General features: G+C 32.0%; 1 protein-coding gene across 4 annotated transcripts in view; it reads right to left on the reverse strand.

Annotated features, from left to right (window-relative positions):
- Window positions 1-348: 348 nt before the first annotated feature.
- Ca-beta (Calcium channel protein beta subunit) overlaps window positions 349-22,596 on the reverse strand; it is a 215,605-nt gene continuing 193,357 nt past the window's right edge. The window contains exons 4-13 of one of the 4 annotated variants that reach the window (XR_015838064.1): window positions 22,530-22,596; window positions 21,732-21,851; window positions 17,270-17,495; window positions 10,460-10,694; window positions 9,736-9,859; window positions 9,513-9,653; window positions 9,012-9,179; window positions 7,226-7,385; window positions 4,582-4,673; window positions 349-1,185 (exon numbers count right to left, since the gene is read on the reverse strand). The exon at window positions 22,530-22,596 is cut by the window's right edge and continues 50 nt beyond it. Coding sequence is in view for 3 of the 4 variants with exons in the window: in XM_088265701.1 (XP_088121827.1) it covers window positions 776-1,185; window positions 5,652-5,693; window positions 7,226-7,385; window positions 9,012-9,179; window positions 9,513-9,653; window positions 9,736-9,859; window positions 10,460-10,694; window positions 17,270-17,495; window positions 21,732-21,851; window positions 22,530-22,596 (1,693 nt within the window). In the remaining variant the exon portion in view is untranslated. Of the gene's footprint in view, window positions 1,186-4,581; window positions 4,674-5,651; window positions 5,694-7,225; window positions 7,386-9,011; window positions 9,180-9,512; window positions 9,654-9,735; window positions 9,860-10,459; window positions 10,695-17,269; window positions 17,496-21,731; window positions 21,852-22,529 lie in introns of all 4 variants that reach the window. The other 3 variants (XM_088265702.1, XM_088265701.1, XM_088265703.1) reach the window with 3 other exon arrangements.

The following is a 22,596-nucleotide window of genomic DNA, read 5'->3' on the forward strand; positions in this document are numbered from 1 at the left end:
ATAATGTTTAGACAAATTTTGACATACCCTGGAAAGTGCTGTAACTGCAAATATGTTATTTTACAGAATTTTTAACATGGAAATATTTATATTTGTATTTGCATACATTTTTCTTCTTTTTCTGATTCAATGTTGCATAAGATACTGAATCAGGTCGATGCAATGCTTACTTGGTTGTTAATTATATGAAGGCAAGGTGATCAGTCCTTCACTTTTACAATCTTTATGATGGAATAACTATGGAAAGGGAAAAATATCTGAATTTCTGTAAAGTAACATATTTGCTGTTAGAGTATTTTACTTAGAGAGTGAATTAGTTTATTTAAAAAAAAAAAAAAAATATGAATGTTTCAATCATATGTAAATCATTTATTAGCTATATTAAGATTGTTTTAATAAATTTCATAGGAAAATTAATGATTTTATTTTAGGTACAAAACAACGCATAAAGCGAAAAATGCACAAAACAAAAAAAGTAACGCAATTAAATATTGTTTATTATTTGAACCTTAATATAAACCTTATAGATGTTAAATAATTGGAAACGCTATGTAATAATTATTATTTTAAAAAATCCAAAGGTAATGTCACTTGTGAAATTTATTTAACAAGGCTTCTAGTATTAAAATATTTTTCTCGCATCGATTGTAGTCGCTGTCCGTGAGGAATTTGTCCGCGAGGACCGCATACAAAAAACAATTTGATTATCGAGTCATGTTTGCACATATTTGATCACTTAGAAACGATCGTACCACACTTGTGGTTCCTCCTCATACTAGATGGCGTTCAGGGCTCTTCTGGAGGAGCCGTACTCGTCCCCGCTGCCCCCGCGGCCGTAGCGCTCCTCCGAGCGCCCGTCGCGAGCGCTGCTACCCCCCGGCCCGCTGGGGCGGTGGTGGTGCGCCATGCTCGCGTGGTTGGCATGGTCGCGCCGGTCGTCGTAGTCGCGGTCGTACTCCTCCCGGGACGTGGAGTGGTGCGACTGGCGGTAGTGGTGGATGGGCGGCGGGTGGTGATGGTGCGAGGGGTGCGCGGGGTGCGACGGGTGGTACATCATGTCGCGCTCCGAGCTGTACTCATCCTCGTACGAGCGCATTCTCTCTCTCTCCATGCGATCTCTCTCGCGATCCATCCGTCCTGATCTTCCTCTGTGATATCCGGAGTGGTGTGGGTGATAAGATGGACCTGTGTATTATTAAAAAAATATATAACAAATTGGGTATATAATACCAATAGTAAATATCGCTCACTTAAGAGAACCACATTATCTTAAAATTATTGATTTTTTTAGAAGACTTAACACTATTCTAATTTAAAATAAAAAGATGGATTAACCCTTCAAGAAAGTATTTTGAACTTAAACCATACCAGGAGAGATAATTTTATGTGGAATATATTATAAATGAGCTACTGAAGAAATTATCTGTATTTTTTAGACTTACAAACCACATATACTCACCTAAAAAAATATTGATACTCCAAAAATACCAGAAGGTGTAGGTATCAGTACTTAACTAGGCAACATTGACCCTTGCAATTGAAAGGGTTAATGAACAGCTGTTGTTTTATTTCAAATTTGAATTGTGATGCTATTCTCGCAATTGGACAGTATATAAACAAAAATGTTTGACACAATATATTTGGAAAATTAGTTGCTAATTATGGTCACATGTTCTAAAAAAAGATATAAAGAAAACTGTACACTTGATATTCCTCTTAACTTCAATATTCATGCATTTAATACTCTAAGTCTAAAATTTTGTAGTGATATTATTCTAAAATTAAACTGGAAAACAATGAAAATATAACACACTTATTTTTAAAAGGAAAAAAAAAACTAAATACTCCAAAACTGAAAGCTCAAAATCCAAAAATTGAAAAATTCAAATATTCAAACCCATTTCTTAAAAAATAAATTAAAAACTCAAAACTCCAAAATCAGGAACAAATAAATAATATAATATAATAGTAGCAAAAATATAAAAAATTCGTAATATGTAAACACAAAATAAAATTAGAAGCACGGGCTTCTTATAATTATCGCCTATTTATAATTATCGCAATCTCAAAGTGTCAACCTTTAATACTTTTCCTTTTAATACTTATAAATCCACCTCCATTTCCAAACCCTCTCTGAGATTCATCATTTGATTCATGTTATCCTATGTGCTAGAAATTGGAGCGAATGACTTATCACCATCCCTTTGTGTAATTGATAATCATATTGTCACTCATTGAAAATCATTTGGTGTGAGCAGAGGAAAAAAGGATTCATACATTTACATGTAATTCCAATGAGTATTAAAATAATATTATGAATTTTTTTTATGTCATTTCTGATTTTTGACATATCGCTCACTCCTTTCAAGAACGTCATAAATCAAAATACTTGATTTTTCAGGTGAACGTTTTTAAAGTTTAAAAATATAATACAATGTATTAAAAATATATATCAAACTGAACTTTTTACTGTGCAACAGATCTTTTTAGGTAAAATCTGAAGTTTTTTTCTCCATTTGAAAAATATTTAGTTTATTAAACAATACATTTTCTTCAAAATGAAAAAACAACACTTTCTGCCCTGTAGCGGTTAAATATTAAGTTAAAAATATGCCGCTTTTGCTGAGATATAGTAAATTTTCTGGGCATTCTGAAAACGTGCACAGCTGAAAATTGACGATTTTTGATTTATGACGTTCTTGAAAGGAGTGAGCGATATGAGATATGATAAACTTTTTGTGATTAATTTGCTAAACATGAATAAGGAATTTGACTCGTTATATTTTTTAGTTGATAAATTACTATCGCTTTTGTAAGAAAAAATATAAAAATATTGCAAATGGAAAAATCCATATAAACATACATATATGTATTAGTTTAAAATCAATTATTCCTATAGTTAACAATTTGTATACTTACATCTATACTGACCATTAGACAACAGACATGAATAACTATAAACTGAAAATATTTACAGAGCCTAGTATTAATTTTAACAAACAACTAACATGCAATCAATAAGCTTAGATAACAGAGTGCTAACAAATAAAGCAATGCTACTTACAATATCAGCAGAAGAAAGAAGAAGTATCATGTTAAAAGTGTGAAAGTAATATAAATTATAAAATATTTTTCAATAGTAAAAATATCAGAATATTGACACAAAAGATTTGATGGCAGTTAAAGATTGGTAACTGTTTTGTTATTATCAATCTTCCCACTTTAACTCATTTATTTTACTATTTTTCACAATTTCATACGAATATTAATGTATGATTTATGATGTACTCCTCACAAGAAGATATAAAAAATAATTATTACAAATAGTGAATAGTTTTTGAAAATTTATTTATCTTAAGTCTGTAAAGAAGTAAGTTATGTGACAAGGTTGAGTGAGAATTGCAGGAATATTTCTCCGGTAGTTCGAACCTTCCCCGGACATGGTAGGACGGCTTCAGCGGCAGGGTTTGGTGTTGGAGATTTTGGAACTGTATAATAAACAACGAAATGGAGTCTGCAATTTACTAAATTTAGTTATAATTCATTGATAAAGATTGATTTTAGTATAAGAGGTTATTAAAAAATGACATGCAGAGTACTTGACATGTTACATATATGTACTAACAATGGAGATATTTTATGTATTGTTTTGGCATTCACTTTGTGGTAAGACATGATGAAATAGTAAAAGAAAAACACTTGTTTTTTCCCTTTTTGAGTTATATTTATTTTATTTTAATGACTAGTTTGGAAGCATCTGTACCTTCCGAAACTAATCATTAAAATAAAATAAATATAACTCAAGTGGTAAAAAACAAGTGTTTTTCTTTTATAACTATGGAGATGACATTTATTAAAATGTATTGATCCGTGTTATTATTCGAACTATTTAAATATTTTTAAAGGTAGGTACTATATATTAAAAACTGTCCAAAATACATAGTGTTCTTATTGACAAATGAATTTAAAACTACATGTATATAACATATAGTCCACCCAGAAAAATCAGATTAGGCCAATCCCCACACTCTATATTCTACCCTCATCATTAAAAATCTTTGTATCTTTGACTAAATTACCAGCACTCTAGAACGAAACAAACGTAACTGCCTTTTTTCAAAAATATAAAACAAGATTTTCGATGATAATTTATGTCTGTACTTGTGTAATATTTTCTAAATTGCCTCCATTATATTTGCATTTCTTTTGTCGATTCATGATTTATGTTACTTTACGCATGATTAGACCTTTATTTTATAAATATATGTAGAACACTGACAGCCATCAAACTAAATGATGGATATCAGCCGACTATGCGAGCAATAGCCATTATCGAAATATAAAGATCAGTCACTTTTTTTTTAATCCTCCAAGTTAGCAAAATGCTGCATCGCACAGTTATGAAGAAATTTACAAGTTTATAAAGATATTTTTGAAAATATTTTAAATCATAGCACCGTGTGTGTGTATGTATTTGTGTACGTTAGTGCAAAAAATAGCGGCCCAAACAGATCTCAGAACCTAAGTTAAATGTCAAACAAGTAATCGGTTAGTAAAATCAATTACAACGTAAAAGGAAACCTGATATATGTAGCAAACTTTCTTGAAAATAAATAAACAAATAAGTGCTGTGTTGGGAACATCTTTTCAACGTGCGTGGCCTTTTGCTTGGACTGAAAGTGAAATGGAAATAAATAGTAACGCAAAGATGATCAAATACAGTACATCAATCAAATACAACACATATTCAAATACATTAAGTAATAATGCAATATTATGAAACATCCATGCATACAATATCGACATCCAAGGTGTGTACACAACAATAATAAGTAATATCTACAATAATTCTCAAAATAAAATAAACATTTTAAATCGACAGTATGTCAGGTAAAAAATAAGTATAAAATATAGCAATTTAGCAGTAGAAACCTTAATTTTAAAAATTGCTTACTACAGTTATTACATCATTTGAAAAAAACTTGATGAAATAATTTTCAAGTATTTTCTGAAACTAGATACGCTGGACTCTCAATTTACACATTGTCCAAATAGCACGATGTTACATCTGTTGTACGCACTTACCCAGACAACGTTTCTAGTCGCGGTGACAAACGATATGGTCGCAAAGCAGAGAAAATGTGCTTTGTGACTACTTTAGCTGCCACCGTGACGAAAATTAAACATATAAAAAACTATTCAACAAATCTATAAATTTACTTATTTATTTCGGCGTAGAACGAGTTCCACAATTTTCATGTGATTTTACCGCTTATATGGTTTCTTATTAACAGTCACAAAGAAATCATGAAAACTGACTTTTTGTTTAAATCCACTAAGTGAAACTGTGAATAGAAATATTATACAGCCTCTGGATCTGGGCAAGTAATGAGAGTGATGTCGTACCATATATAAGTAAATGGATTTGTCTTTTGCCCGATTATCAAATTTTAAGTTAAAATGCAATTCATTTTTATACGGGGAAACCTACTCACCATTTTGTTTTTTTGGTATTCATTTTTAAAACATGTTTTAAGCGATATTGCGCGTATTATCTACCGTGTAAAAAGAGAGTCTAGTGTATTAAGCAAAATAATTGAAAAAGATAGAATGCTAACTAAAGGAGGGAAGGTACAAGTCTCTTTGATTACCTCTCTCTCTTTCATGGACGTATCCATAAGGATCACGATGTCCTGTGAGCATCAAACAAATATTTGTTCTAAAATTCAACTTTCCTATAAACCTGACACATTATTTTTGAAGCCCACAGTAATGAGTTTATTATGATTTTGATCACTATGAAAAAATAGTATTAACAATCTTTAATACATATAATCATTATCTAGACAAGTTCATTTAATTTAATAAATTTTTTGTGTCCAAATTTTCATTTACAAATGCAGTATTTGGTAAACTTACTGATTGATTATAATAAATTTTTTATTGATATTTCAAGATAGATAAAGAAGTATTGAGATGGAAATATGGATGTGTATTTACGAAGCTTAAGACCTGTGATCGCTTTATATACTGTGACCATTTTACCTATAGTTGAAAACTACATAACTCAAAATTTCAGAAAATTTATATATATATATGCTTCAGTTTGAACCATCATTTATATTTTTTCAATAAAGTTCATTGGCGACATTTACGGTTGAATTTCATAATTTATGAGACATCCTGCGCTAATGCATGTGAGATTTTTTTTTCCAATTGTTTCACTTACTGAGAAATGCCTGAAAATATTATTTCCTATTTTCAAAATAGGAAATAAAATTACAGGAAAAAACTTCACTAGCTGACAAAAATTCACAATGAAATTTGTATGTTTCAAGTAAATTAGTAGAGACATTCATGTATGCATGTGAGATTCTTTTCTGAATACCACCCAACAACAAGTCATATATCCAGTCTTCCGTATTCACATCTTAATCGACATCTTCATCTAGACCAATATATCAACAAAAATCTTGATACTCCTTGGAAAAGCATATTTAGCATTTGTCAAGAAAAATAGGCATTGTTGTTTAGATTCAAAATTAGGTTTAGTTTCAAAGAAATAATTAAGAATTTAACTTTTGTGGCTTATTAATAAAATATCACAAAGTGTTCTCACAAAAATAATTTCAATCACAATAAAGTCAGGGTTTAAAAAAATCAAAATGTGCTTAATATCAGTGAAAATATTGCCCAAACACCAATTAAAATGGGAAAATCTAAAGGATATGAATAAACAATCTAAGATTCCAGGAAATATCAGTGCATGGATTTAATGTTTGTGTTCACAGGGGTACAAACAAACAAATATAATATTCATTAAACATACACTAATTGAATTTAATAATAGGTACTTATAACATTGAATATTAAAAGTGGAATAACCCATCATATAAAACCTTGGTATGGTTTTTCAATTTATGATAAATGTCTTTGTGGAGGTATTGAAATGTAATTGATATATTTTCAGATAAATTATAGGCAAACTATAAACAAACTATTAACACAGATTAAAATAATTATTATATGAGAATTATTTTTCCTTTAAAAATGTCACATAATTAACGAATGTAAATATTAGTTTCATGATTTAATATTCTTCTCTAAATTTAAGCTAATTTAAGGGGAGTTTGTGTCCACATTATATTTTATAGTAATTTCTAATCCATGTTTTTTTAATGCCATATATGGAATATATTATGATGTTGCTTTTTTAAATTCATACCTGGAGTTTGGTTATTTCTGTCATGTATGTTTGCTGGAGTATTTGGAGTTGGAGGGGTTGTCGGTGAAGGCTGCGGTGAAGGGTTTGCTGGAATGGGTCTTGGAATACCACCCACACTACTGGTAGAGCCCGCGGGGGGATGTGTCGCTCGCCAGTATGCCTGGAACGAGATTTATAAATAAGGATAAAATTTTAGCAGGAATTACATTTTGGATAACAATTTGTGGTTTGTCAATGAGTAAGCAATGGGCGATTAATTCTAAAAAATTAATTTAGTCATTACCTCAAGAGAAATCGTTAATTAATTTAGTATTTGTAATCAATAATTCAAAGCTACATGACAGTAATCACTGCACATATTTGGTTGTATTTCATATATTTTTAGCTCTTGAAAGAAATACAGACCTGACCCATGACATAACCTATAAAAAGTAACGAATACTATCCCAATCAGGTAACCAAAAGATTGATAGTTATCCATTAGTAGGATTGCCAGATTTCTAAAACGTTTGACTGGGACACCAAACGCCCCCAGCATACAGTACGGTGAAATAAATGAAAAAGTAATTATCCTCAATAATCTTTCACTGTTAATTATTAGGGGGTTGAATTAGTTCTCGCCGTTTATAAAAAAATTATATTTCTCTGTGATTTAAATATATTCCTTTCGTTTTTTTTGTTTTCCTGTCCCCTGCTACCTCGAACACCCACGTGACACCTTCAACAGCCTCAAGCCGCCTCAAAATTAAGGCTATGGGCTTTGTTCACCGGCAGGGAAACTGGGTCCCGTATGCTCTGAAGGAGAGAGATATGGAAAGTCGACTTTGCATGTGTGATTCACTCTTGCAACGGCATCACAGAAAAGGTTTTTTGCATCGCGTCATCACCAGCGATGAGAAGTGGATCTTCTTCGTCATCTGCCAGCCAGGTCAGCCACTCCCTGCTGAATCCAGCATTGCAAAACGCAACATTCACGGCTCAAAAACGATGCTTTGCATTTGGTGGAATCAGCAGGGAGTAATTTTTTTCGAGCTTCTCAAAGCAGGCCAAACAGTCACAGCAGAGGTTTACAAGCAGCAAATGATCAAACTGAAAACAGCAATTGAAGAAAAACGTCCAGAATACGCAGCCAGGGACGAGTCGATTCTCATTCTGCACGATAACGCGCGCCCGCATGTTGCCAAAGTGGTAAAAGAACAGATAAACTCCTTCGGCTGGGAGGTTCTGTCACACCCGCCCTACTCCTCTGACGTCGCACCATTCGATTATCATCTGTTTCGGTCCATGCAGCATGGATTATCGGGAGAAATTTTCAAAAGTTATCGAGAAGTCGAGTTATGGGTTGAAAATTGGATTGCCTCAAAAGACAAGGTTTTCGTTTATAGGGGAATACGACTTCTTCCTGAAAGATGGGCCAAAGTAGTCGAGAAAGAAGGGCAATACTTTGAATAAATTATTACTTTAAATAAAAAAAATATTTTCAATTCAAAATACTACAAAAAACGGCGAGAATTAATTCAACCCCCTATTACTTTAAGATTTTTTGTCATCTATAATCAAATTCAATTTTTACCGGAATAAACCGGCTACCACCGGGATTTTTTCTGAAAACCAGGACTGTCTCGTTCAAACCGGGACGTCTAGCAAGCCTACCCATTAAACAGAACTATAGAGATGAACATTCTGCTACTACATATATATTATCATATGTAAAAATAACTCTTAAATAATAAATTTAAACAAACTCAAACATAAAATATGAAATACTTTATCTAAACACACAAACCTCAAGGTATTCTGCAATGTGTTCACACGCATCTTCTAATTGATTTTCATCCAAAATTACATCAAACATTTCCGGTGGACATTGAGATAATTTTTCAGATGCTACCATTTGTACTGATAAATTTTTGGTTTGGCCTTTACCTCTAGATTTAATTAATCTTTGTAAAACCTGTAATAGAAAAATATTTATTAATTTATGTTTCTTCATCTGCATATAAAAATTACATTTATAACATAGTAAAACTCCGCTTAACGCTGCTCCGGTTAAAGTTTTTTCAGTATTATGCAGTAGTATTGGAAATAAGTAGTAATCGTTACTTTGATGCTTGCATATGGTGATATCTTATGATATGATTTGATATCATTGAAGTATGAGTTAGTACAAGCATTTATTTATTTATACACTGTTTTGTTTATTATACTTATCAGAATATTCCTCAGAGTTAAGCGAGTCTTAATATAATAATGGATATATTGTTTAAATATAATTGGCAATATTTACTTTTGGACTAGAAATTTTGAGGTACACAATTGTTGGCGCTAAAGAGGTTTTCGCTAGTTGCGATGGATGGTTAATTGTATCACAATCTAAAACCACAAGTTGTAAAGTTCTTGCTAATTCAAATATTCGTTCTATTTCAGCCTGAAAATAACAAACACATAATTAGTAAAGTTGACTTGGAGCAATTTAGCGATGCATTTGAGTTCTTGAAATAAATATATACCTGTACTTCTGCCAAACACGTTGACCGAGAATTGGATCTTTCCATAATTGCTCTTTTTGATGGATTATTTAATAGTGATCGCTTTGCTAATGAAATATCTGCCATTACTCTGGTTATAATAATTCTGAAAAATGAACAACTTGATCAATTATGGAAACTTAAGTATTATAATTTAATAGTCCCCTTTTCATATAAACTCTGCATCTATTCTGTAATCTCTTTCCCCATCCATAATTTATCACATTGGGAGGATTCAGAGTGAGAATGGTGAATTCCACACCAATCTGTCTTTGGAATTGGTGTGTAGTCAGGATGTGAATGATGAACAGTTAAAGATTGCTAGTTCGTTGGCTTTGGTTTATTCTATATTTAAGTTACTAGGAGCTCTAAGTGAGTGACCGCTTGTAAGGAGAGACTAACCTAGAAAGCCGCTTGTGAGACTATGTGGGTATTCACATGGTTGTGGGATGTTGTTGTCACCACTGTGTTAGCTGCATACCCACGTTCCTTATACATAGAAACAATCTTGGCCTCTTCCACATTCTTGCATCTACTCATACCTAATTATCGGTTACTCCGACTCCTGACCTGACCACTTTCAAGTATCATATTATTTCAATTCTAATATTTATTTAATGCCTCCCTGAACTGGTACCTACCTGAAGTGCAGGGCTGATCAACTATACCACATTATAGAAATATATAAATTTGGTGTATTACTTACCTTCCTTCGAATCTATGTTTGAGGAAATCAAAAAGGGCTTTCTGCATCATATCTGTAACTTCATAGCCCTTGAGAGATGGTCCTACTAATACTACGGGCCTCATCGACGGCACCACATCGTAAGGAGTAGCATTTTCTTGTTTTTTGAAGAACGGTTTTCTCTTTTCTTTGGTCGGTGGAGTAGTTAGAGTGGACTTCCCTATTCTCGCTCCTGCCACCGAGTCGGAGTCTTCACCTGAGACAGAAAATTATAAAAAATCAGTATGAAAATTATAATATGGTCGAGAATATTTACTTTTTGTTTAGGATTCTAGCGCATTCAGCTTTCCATTTATAGCATATCATATTTTTTTAAAAAGATTTGACTCATGTTTTTAAGGGCCATTGGCATTCATGTATCCAATCTTATTTTCAATTATAAAAATTCGAATAATAGGGTCTTTTCAAAAAATTAATATATTATACCGTTTTAAATGTATTGAATATTTAAGAGAATTTTTACAAACATGGTATTATACATACATGTACAAAGGTCATGTTTAATTTAAAATATTATATTTTTAAAACAAAGATATATGAAACGGCTTGTCGATTAATGATTCACGACACAATCATTGCCCCTCTCCTCATCCTTAACTAAAAGATAATTAAATCCGCCTACAAAATTGATTGCTTATGTATTGGTACGTACAATTGTATAGAGTATTGTGTCTGTCTCCGTACTGTAGTGGTTGTATTGTTTATTTACTGTGTTGATTCCCAGGAGAGTAAAAATAAATATTAGTGATTTTTTTCAGTCTAATATTTATTTTATATCACCCTGTTCTGGGACCCGAAGTTAAGGACTGGTGAGAAAATACAACACCTCAATATCGTGGTTTTTGAGGCGGGCAAAATTGTGCATTTTTAGGTAATTCAACCTGTCCAGGAGTAAGTTGCTGCGGAAAAAACTCTATTTGGGTCGTGATTTTTATCGCTTTTTTTTACATCTTTTAATTTTACATCATAGTCCATGCTATAAGCAACATATTTGTTTTTATTTACTCCAAAAAATGATTTTTTTTATTCAAGACAATTTTATTTCAATACAACCACAGATGGCAGTACAAGTACCATTTTAGATATAAATGTCAATGGGTTTTAATTACAAGTGGGCCGTATCTGTACGGCCATACTCCTTTGAGGAAAGTTTGGTATAGCCGTACATGTAAGGGCATACTCCTTTTAGAAAAGTTTGGTATTGCCGTACATGTAAGGCCATACTCCTGGATAGGTGAAAATATAATATTTTAGGCATATTTAAAGAATCGTAAGTACAAATAAGTAAAGTATACCATTTTTTGCATATTAAAAAAAACTCAATGAAAAGACCCTATTCTGAATGGAATGTAAACTACACCAAATATCAGTGTCTTAGATACTTAAAAAAGTAATTTTCAGCACAACACAAATAAATCCATCAAAATAAGTAAAACCACGCATTAAGTCATGTATCGCTGCATCTCTTAACTTGTGATATTTTGACATTACATTAAATCACAGACCACATACGCAGTTTCACTTATAATGCTTTATCCATTATTTATTACATTATCATTATAAACAGTTGTGGGTGTAATTATACTGACAGTAAATTTGGCAACATAAACCAATATAATACAACAAGTTTACGACAGATTTCAAAGATAAACACTTTGACAATCAAGCAAAAATGCAACTTCACATTTTACAAGGGTACACAAAGGATACCCTTGAATCATGCTGTTCTTAATTAAAATATATTAATTGTAATTCAAAGGTAGCACGACGTAAGATTTAACTATGACATTATGCCATACATAGCACCTTTTCTTATTCTAGCCTTTATCCTTACTCAATGGAGCATAGGTTACTGCATCGCGTTGACACATTTTTTCGCTGATTATTTATTACACAAAGGCAAGGTAATCAGTCTCGCACTTCAGGTACCAGTCCATGAAAATATTTAATAAATATTACAGTAAAACAATATTGTTACTCATTTTGACCCAAGTATCCAAGAATCTACATTCATATAATGTGACAACGATTAATTTTAATTATGCAAATCATTATTTCTATAAAATTTTGTTTTAAATATAAGTGACGTTGATGAACCAAGGATGGAATTAATTTTTTGGCATGATTCAAGGAATATTCCAAAGCTTATTTATAAACACATTTTGGATACAATACAACAATAAAATAAGACCAATTATAATTTTCTGTATGACTGTTATGAATATAATAAATTTAAAAAAAGTGTTATTGATGTCTTAACATAGATGAACAAGTTATAAAGTGTGCAATACTTACTATTCTACTCATGATTGATAAATAAACTACTCAAAATTCTTTATTATAATTCACCATTTGTGGATAAAAAATTGGATTCGCCCAAAACATTAAAAATAAGTTAGTAAGTCTCTTTTTTTATAACCCTTATCCGCACCCAATGGTGCATAGGGCGCTGCATCATATTGAGGCAGTGTTATCTTGATTGTTACTTACATATAGGTAAGGTGATCACTCCTGCGCTTCAGGGACATTAAGTATACAGCCCATATAGAGAATCATGTAATGGTCTTATTTTTTTATACCTTATCACATTACGTATAAAATTATTAGTACAATACCAAACATCTGAATATAAAGAATTTTGTTTAAGCCTTCCCATATAACATTTCTGGTTACTGTGTTGCTGATATGGTCACAAAGCACACTTTAGCCATTTGCAACTACATCAGACACCACTGTGACCGGAAGTGTTACGTGAGTTTAGTTTTGCTGGAATAATTTAATAACTCTATGTTGGCACTTAGATTATGTAAAAGAGTTACAGAAAAAGCTCATTGTATATTAATGACTTCAAAATTTCAAAAATATTTTGAATTAAAAATTAAATGAAATAAGCTAAATTGGGGGAAAGCATCCCAAATTTAACACAAACAAACTGGTGCATGTTGTTTTCGAAATTATTATTTTAAGAAAATAATCAAAATGGATATGTTTATTTAAAAAAAAAGTTCAGAATTTTGAGAAAAAATTGAACTTTTTTAATTTTTACAGATCTTTTTTTAAATTTTAAATTATTTGAATTGCCGACTGTTTTACATAAGAAATTGTTAGAGGGACCGGTATTTCGAAATATATGACGAAGTTTGAAGCATAGTTCTTCAAATTAATGAGCTTTTACTGTAACATTATACGATTTAATTCAGAGATTTGGCATTGTACAATATACAGGAAGGTACTAAATTGGTTCATAAAATATGGGTATTAATCTATACTTATATACACATGCTTTAATTATATTACCATTTGCTGGGACCTTAAATAAAAACATCATATAACATTAAATATTAAATAACAGTAATACATAATTATTCTACACCATAATAATTAAGTCGGTACTGGGTGGGAAGGAGGGTCAAGGCTCACGGATTCAAAGGAAGGGAACAAAGGATGATGTTTTGACGATGTTTTGTGAAAATGAATGACTGAAGATGGAAATGAATGATGTTATGGATGTCGAAATAATAATCTAGATGGGTAACATTATGAAACTCAGTTGTGTAGAATTTCTACTGTTGTTAAAGAACTGAATTTCAACCTTTAAACCAAAAACAGGGACTCTATCACATACATCTTTATAACATCTATAACGGACAAATGACATAAATAAAATAGGGCACTAGTACACAAAAAGTGGTTAACACAAAAATAACACAAAACCAAATATGTATACACAAGCAGCAATAAGCAGGTACACAATAAAAATACAAATAAGGATTTAAAAAAAATTTAGTGCGGCCAGAGCTTTATTGATATAACCATGTTAGAAACAAAAAAAAAATTCAAAATGAATTCACTCCATTTTCCTACGAGAATTTAAAATATTCTCTTCACTGTCCTCCGAAGAAATTAATTTTACAAAAAAAAAGTAAGTACATACTATTTCTGTTAGTTTCATCTCATACTAAATATATAGTCAAGTTGTTGTGCTATATTATGGTAAGTACTTAATCAATAATAAGTACCTACTTTTAAGTGCTTATTTAATAAAAGATAAATTCATTCGCCATTAGGTGGAGAAGTGAAATCTGTCAAAAAATGTTTGCGAATTTGTGGCGCAGCCGAGAAATTACAATAAAAGAGTATGTATTAATAAGTAACAGAACCAGGTGCTGCTAGAACCAAAAGTTATTTGAATGTATATTAGTTTTTTTGGTCATAATTGTTCATTTTATAGACACCATTTTCCCGCGTAAAAATATTTGTACTGTCACAAATTTCCATTTGTTCACTTCATATTGAAAAAATAAACGATCTTTTTACTCATTGTGAACTCAATTTAGTTCCTAAATTTGTGAAGTGTTTATATTTATGAGAAAAGAATTTAACGTTAGAATCATAATAAAATGTTATTTTATTAACTTTGATTTCTTTGTTAAAGCTTTGGATTTAATATTTACATATAAAATAAAATAAAGAAATAGAATAAGGAAAGAAGATCAAAATAAAAATATCAACACACCAAAACATACATTACCAACAAATAAAATTCAATTGAATTTTTTACCATACCTGTTAAGAAGTGGTTAGTATTTGAGAAACATTTTTTTTCTGTTGGATTCAAAAAAACACTGGTGTTTAGAATCTTAGATGAGTATTCAATCAAAACAATAACTGATATATCAAATTTATAAATATATCATCTGTCACGTTAATTATAAAGTTAATTCTGCACAAATAGTTTCCACCATATGCAATGACAACAGGATTCACAAGAGCCATTTAAAGTATTCTGGACAAATGGACAAATGGACATTCGACATTTCAACTTATAACACGTATGGTAGAAGAATTCACACTCATTCCACAATGAAAACACAAAGATGCGGGATAACGAAATGTAAAATTATCTTACGATCACTTGAGAAACAACATATACACTTTGCAATTATATAACAACATGTTATGTATTAAAATTATGAAAGGCTCTTAATAATTTTCAATCATTATTGTTTTAGCTGTTCACAAGACCAGCTTCATTAAAACTCTTTAAAAACAAATGTTTTTTCTTAAGTTTCATATAAGTGTTCTTAAGTAATCGAAAGTCTGATGCAAAAAAATATGTTTGGAATCACAATTGGTGGAAACGTTGCCTTTATCGTGTTGTCACATATTCAGTTTATGCAGTAATTAATATATATATATAATTAAAAAACTAAAAACTGAATGTATTTTTTTTAACCTTGAAATAATGTATTTTTTTACTCATCATATATTGACTCAGAAGGTCCACAGTTGATGCATTGGTTTCTCAATTTCATCTTATCTAATATAATTTAAAAAAAATTATATTGGATTAAGTAAGATCAATTTTATACCACAAAAAAGTCCGAAATATTAATTTTAATTGAAAAAGAAAAAAATCCCTGAAAGCGATACACCACTAGGTGCGGATAGAGGCAAAAGAATAATATAATAAAACAAAATTAATTACTCTAAGTATATAAAATAGAATTGATATTTTTCATACTTCAAATATCCTGAACGTGAAACTTAGAGTAAAATATCCATAATCAGGACATTTAAAAGAGCAATTTGATTTTTCCAATACTTGGGATTTGACTATTAATAGCCTTAAAATGTACATTTTGGATTGGTTAATTTCAATTGAATATTTAGTGGTCTACATATGTCGATGATATATGATTTGGTTAGAGATTTAGCTATGTAGGCTTCTAATATCTTCCATAATAATCATAGTTCTTTGTTCATATTGGTATAAGGCATTGTTAAAACATAATACTGTATTCAAATTGCACTTTGGCTCTGTCCAGCTTTCATCGGCTGGTTAGTAATGACTTGTGTGTTGATAAACGTGACTAATGAGCTGATGATGAATGGACATAGCTGAAGTGAAATTTGTAGTAATCAAAAACGAGCAGCAACGTAAAACAGTCAAATGCAGTATTATTTCTTAATAATACCTTATCGAATACTTTGATATGTTAATATGCAAAACTTATCCGGTATCGTATGGAAGTAGAGAATGATGCTGGTAGACTGCCATCTATAGAGAAGAATACATACTACCAACTTCCAACTGGTATAGGCATTCGCTTTGACACGTTTTGACAGCTGTCAACATATTCTGCCACATTTAAGGCTTAGTTTTCAATCAATTCTTCTAACCCTTTTCAGAATCAAATGATGCATAAGGCACTGAATTGTATAGATACAGTGTTTTCTTGATTGCTAATTACAGAATACAAGGTTATCAATCCTGTGCTTCAATTATCAGTACAGGGTGATTCTAGAATCTATATTAAAGTGAATAATCACTGATATTTATTTTAATCACCTTGGGAATTAAAACCGTAACCTCCAGCATGGTAGCCGAAAGTACTTAACACTACACCAAGGATGTAGATAAATAAGCGGCACATACCATATAACAGATGGATTTGGTGCTGCTTGCTATAGATTCTTTTAAATAGGCTCTGAACAACATAATTTTTTAATATATCATAGAAAATAAACATGTACCAATGTATTATAAGAAGCAAATAAATTGGGAGAGTTTTGACCTACTAACATAATAAAATATTTGGCTTTATATCAGTTGTACCAATATTCTCTATAGTTGGTTAGTTCCTTGATAAATTGCAGAAAATAGAATAGTGTGACACGAAGACAGGCACCAAATGCGATTCCAGAAACGAAGCAATCTCCTCCCATAAGAATGTATCAGTGGCGGGCGTGGGGGGCTGTCGGACGTACCGGGCGTGGGGGGGGTGCTACCTCGGCTGGCGTCGGGGCCCGTGAGCGGCTGGCCGGGGCCCAGGTTGCCGGAGCTGGAGCCCGCGCGCGCCGCGTACAGCCGCGAGGGCCGCGTGGCCGCCTGCTGCGCGCGCAGCTGCTCCAGCTTCACCGGGGACGGGATGAAGCCGACGTCGCTGCCCTCCTTGACGAGACGCCCGATCCACCAGTTGTTGTCGTACTTCTCCTGGAAATCATGATAACAAATTAAACATTTTATTCATTCTTGTTTGGCGAGGCAGGAAGACACACTATGTTCAAATACACTGAATACTTAAAGCCAGACAGGTCAACAGACGTGTAACGGCAACGATTAGTGTATATATATGCCATAATATTATATGGCATATCATAGACATACAGGAGAAATTGACCAAGTGCATTTTTTACAAAAACGTGGTCATTGACTATTTGATATCCTACTAGCTTAATATTGCCCTGAACAAATCCCAAAGGATTTTAAACTTGGAAGTATAATATATTGACTCGTTAGCAATGACTAACTGCATTGATGTTTATTTTCTTGCCAAGCAAAAGTGACTAAAATGGCCCTCCTGTACATTTTACGTTATCTTAGTTGGTCACTATCTCCTGCACCACTACGATATATGTACACTAATCATTGCATATATTATATGGAATATTGTATATTCATTTTTCCTTTTTTAATTTACATTTTACTTGGTACCACTACATACCGTTATTATTACTTGTTTAATACCACTATTTATTGAAATCTACCGTAACACATGTTTTGATGAATTCCGCATCATTTTCATACACCATATTCAAATAAGATGTTTGAAAGTGATGCCGAATCCATTGAAACACGTGTCACAATGGATTTTAAGAAATATCAGTATTTACCAAGTAAAATTAAAATTAAAATTAGTTAGATGTTACCACAAAGTGAATGCTGAATCAATTAGTAATAAATAAGAAAAATCTTATTTATTGTTCATCATACATATAATTACAAATTACAATTTACAGTAATGTGCCCTCGCTGGGTTTCCACAACGAGCTGTCAACTCGTGTGTAGGGTTGCGGTCCCGTGGTTAGTGTCGCTGACTCTTGAGTCAGAGGTTCTGGGTTAGAGCCCGCTCTATCACAATTTGATACCTATTTTTAATAATTAGCCGCTTAGGTTCACAGAAGTAGTATGAAACTGAAGTATTTTTAAAAATAAAAAAGCTTTAACATGTCATTTAAAAAAAAAATAGTAGATATTTATAAAATTATACGAAAAGTAAATTGTTTATGATATGCAATCAAAGAAGGCATGACTGATTGATGCGATCAATTTCAAATCTTCCCACCTCCATTATCTATTTATGAATAGCTCTTTTATACTTAGCTTCGTTATTGAATGACTTTATGGATAATGAAAGCAGGTTGTACAACTTTGTTGTATAATAATCGAAGTTGTTTTACCAAAAGAGGTACACATGTGGGGCCACAAGATACCAGGTCTAATAGCGTGTGACCCCACGTTTGAGGATCAATGATTATTTTTCGAATATTTCCAGATTATGTCGGGATTTGGACTACTAACGCCATCTATTGATGATAGAACAAAATATAATCATTTATCTGCTAGTTACGTGTTTTACCGACTGAACAAACGATGTTTTAAAAATGTCATTAATATCTTACTGCCCGAGAGGTTAATTGGACCGGGTCTATTTATATTATGATGCAGCATGAAAAACTCATATTCTTGCATGTCTTCTTTCTACTTAACGCCAGTTACATAACAAAGTCAACTACTGTGATTTAAAATTCGTAGCGTGCTAAGATTTTTTTTTGCATCGTATTTTTTTTAATAAAAAAATATTTAACTACCCTATTAACCGGCACCGAGGCAGCCGAATTAAGCTAAATCGACTGCATTTATTTTATTTACATCAATATTATGTTTCAGATGACCGTCCGGGGTAACATTTATCTTTATAATATTTACGGATTAAATTGATATTCAGTAAAATAAACTAAGGATATTTGGAATGACTACTAATCGTAAGTTTTAAAGTACGTAGTCTAATTAAGCGTGTATTTAAAATTGCCTTTACAACATTAAATTTTAGCGAAAATAGATTTATATTATCCACTGACACTTCGTGATGGAATTTCATTTTTAATTTATTATTAGATTAAAACCAATATTTTTAGCTTTTCCACTTTTTTATTTGACCAGCGACCGGGTTTCGTCGTTACCGACATCATCAGACTGGTCTGATGATGTCGGTAACGACGAAACCCGGTCGCTGGTCAAATAAAAAAGTGGAAAAGCTAAAAATATTGGTTTTAATCTAATAATAAATTTTAGCGAAAAGTTTATATGCACAAAAAAAACAGATTAGCCCGGCTCTCACTTCCTTTTACCTATTCTAACACAGAAATGTGTTAAAATAGGTAAAACATATCGTAATCGTACAGGAGAAAGTGACCAACTAGCAAAACGTAAAATGTTCAGGAGGACCATTTAAGTCACATTTGCTTGGCAAGAAAATAAACATCAATGCAATTAGTCATTTTTAACAAGTCAATATATTATACTTCCAAGTTTAAAATCTCTTTGGGTTTTTTCAGGGCAATATTAAGCTAGTAAAATATCAAATAGTTAATGATCACGTTTTTGTAAAAAAAAAAATGCACTTGGTCACTTTCTCCTGTATGACTACGATATGTTAATTATCCTTTCTAGAAAAATCCCGATTCAAGAAAAGAAAATGAGAAATACACAAAAGTGAAAAAAAAGCTTGGCACGCCTTACATACGTATGCTAATAAATAAATGAAAGACGCTATTGTAAAAATCATTATATTGTTTTACTGGACAGTCCGTACATATTCGACTCTGCCCTTGGTTATAAAACTGTCGACTGCGACACAATGCGATTCTGACATTTGGTTTCTTTAAAGGCCAATAAATTTAGCATCTCTGTCCGACCGCATTGCGGATTTTTATATAAGAGAAACCACTGCGATAAGACCAGAAAATATAGGACTACGAGTACATATCGCGGAATGTTATTACGATACACGAGTGGATTTGGAGGCACCGAGTAGCGAAATCTGCGGGATTTGCGGATTCGAAACAATACGTGCTTATCCAGGGAAATCTTCGAGTAAGGGCGTTTGTCCACTACACGGAATTACACGGAATTTTACCGCTCGACACGTCAGTTAGCGTTTTAAAACGATGATTGGCTTGGATTGGCTTGTGCTTTTGTCCATCTTTCTTTGGATCGGAGCTCTTGATCGGTGCGTGAACAAGTTGCGCGATCACGCTAAACTGTCGTAGTCGCTTTCATTTTTGAAAACCGGACTGCCGGACGGTAAAATTCCGTGTAGTGCACAAGCGGCTTAACACTACTTTTTTCAAGACTTAGCGCGACCTCAAACCTATTTTTTTACATCGTTTTACATACAACTATAATACGAACGGACTATTTTGACTAGGAAAGAATATCAGATTTAAGGGGATATTCGCTAACACAGAATTCAATCTACCGGAAAAGTCACATGTCTATTCACGCCCGATTTTTTAAAGAATGTATATTGGATATTTTGTTTTGTTATTTTTTTTTAGAAGTATACATATAGAGTATATATAAAAAAATATTTTTATATATTTTTTAACCCCTTCCAATAATTCGAATATTTCGAAGAGAAACTTATTTTTTCAACGCAGAAACGATGTTTCAAAAAAAATATTACGTGAAATGTTACTTGGATTTAGAGATAATTAAGTTGCGACTTAACGAATATAGGATAAATAGCAACATAATTCTCATTAAAACCAGATAACATTTAATGTAATTGAATTTTTTGCTTCAAACACCGTTTTTGTATTGAAAAAAAAAAGTTTCTTATTTATAATATTTTAACGAAAAGTCCATAGAAAAGAGATTAGGCCGATCCTGACCTTGTGTATGCTATTCTTATCCAGTATTTTTTTTTCTATAAATTATAATCGCTCTGTATCCCTAGTGCTTAAAATTAATGTAAACGTAGTCGGCTCAGACTTTCATTTTCTTTCGTATATGTTAAAATGTTAGATGCGTCATCTCAAGTTAAGACACCTATACTTCAACATATGTAGCTCGTTTCGTTAAACCTACGAATTTTACAACGACAATAAGAAGAAATTAGTATAAAATTCATAATTTGGACACATTCTCTATTCGTTCTATGGTTCAAAAAACGTCACCCCTTTCCTCAACTTATTTCCATTTCTGAATTTCCCTCAACATAAAATGAAACAATATCATTTCGCTATATGAAAATGTCAAACACACGCGATGCTCGTGCTAAAAATTGCGAAAATTTATTATTGACAATGATAATGACAATGATGACATATGCTGAGATTTTTACTGTTTTACCATAGTACTACATTCGGCGGATTATCTTTTTACCTTGATGTGCAGAAAGTCTCTGACATCGAAGGAGATGGCGCTGCCATGGACCGGGGAATCGTCATCCAACCCTCCATCGTAGGACACATTGGTCCTGACAGCAAATGCCACAGGCTTCGTCTGAAATATTACAATGTTTTACATGAATCCTATACATAATTTACAGATGTTTCCAATGTTTACACATATATTACAATACAAAATACTGTTTGGAAAATATAAATTTAATAATAGTTTTGGTAATTTATTATAAATATTTCAAAAATAGATATTCATAAAATCCCAAACCGGCAAAATTCAAATAGAATACTTGATTCTATATCTTACAATTATGCTTGATGAATCACAAAAAGGATTTATTTGAATATGTGTAAAATGTGACGTCCAACTTGTAATATGTAAAATGTGAAATGAAGAATGTGTAATTTGAATTGCGAAATTTGAAATGTCAATTATAAAACGTGGAATATGGAATGTGAAATGTGGAATACGAATGTGGAATATGAAGTACATGTGTGAAACGTGAGATATGAAATGTGAAATGCGGAATACAAAATGTGGAATGTGAAATACGAAATGTATACGAAATGTGAAGTGTGGAATACAAAATGAAAAATGTCAAATGTGAATTGTGAAATTAGTAAAACGAAATTTTAAACGTGAGATGTGAAATACGAAATGTGAAGTGTGAAATACGAAATGTGAAATGTGAAGTGTAAAATACGTAATTTAAAATGTGGAAAACGAAATGTGAAATACAAAATGCGAAATTTTAAATATGAAAAATTCTAAACATACCTTTGCTTTTTCTAACTGCCCCAGCGCCTGTCTCTCCTTCTCCCTCCGCAGGGACTCCTTCTCCTCG

Source organism: Brachycentrus maculatus, unplaced genomic scaffold (genome assembly GCF_059751285.1).
Source record: "Brachycentrus maculatus isolate JH-2025_06_01 unplaced genomic scaffold, ASM5975128v1 h1tg000257l, whole genome shotgun sequence".
Classification (NCBI taxonomy): Eukaryota; Metazoa; Arthropoda; class Insecta; order Trichoptera; family Brachycentridae; genus Brachycentrus; species Brachycentrus maculatus.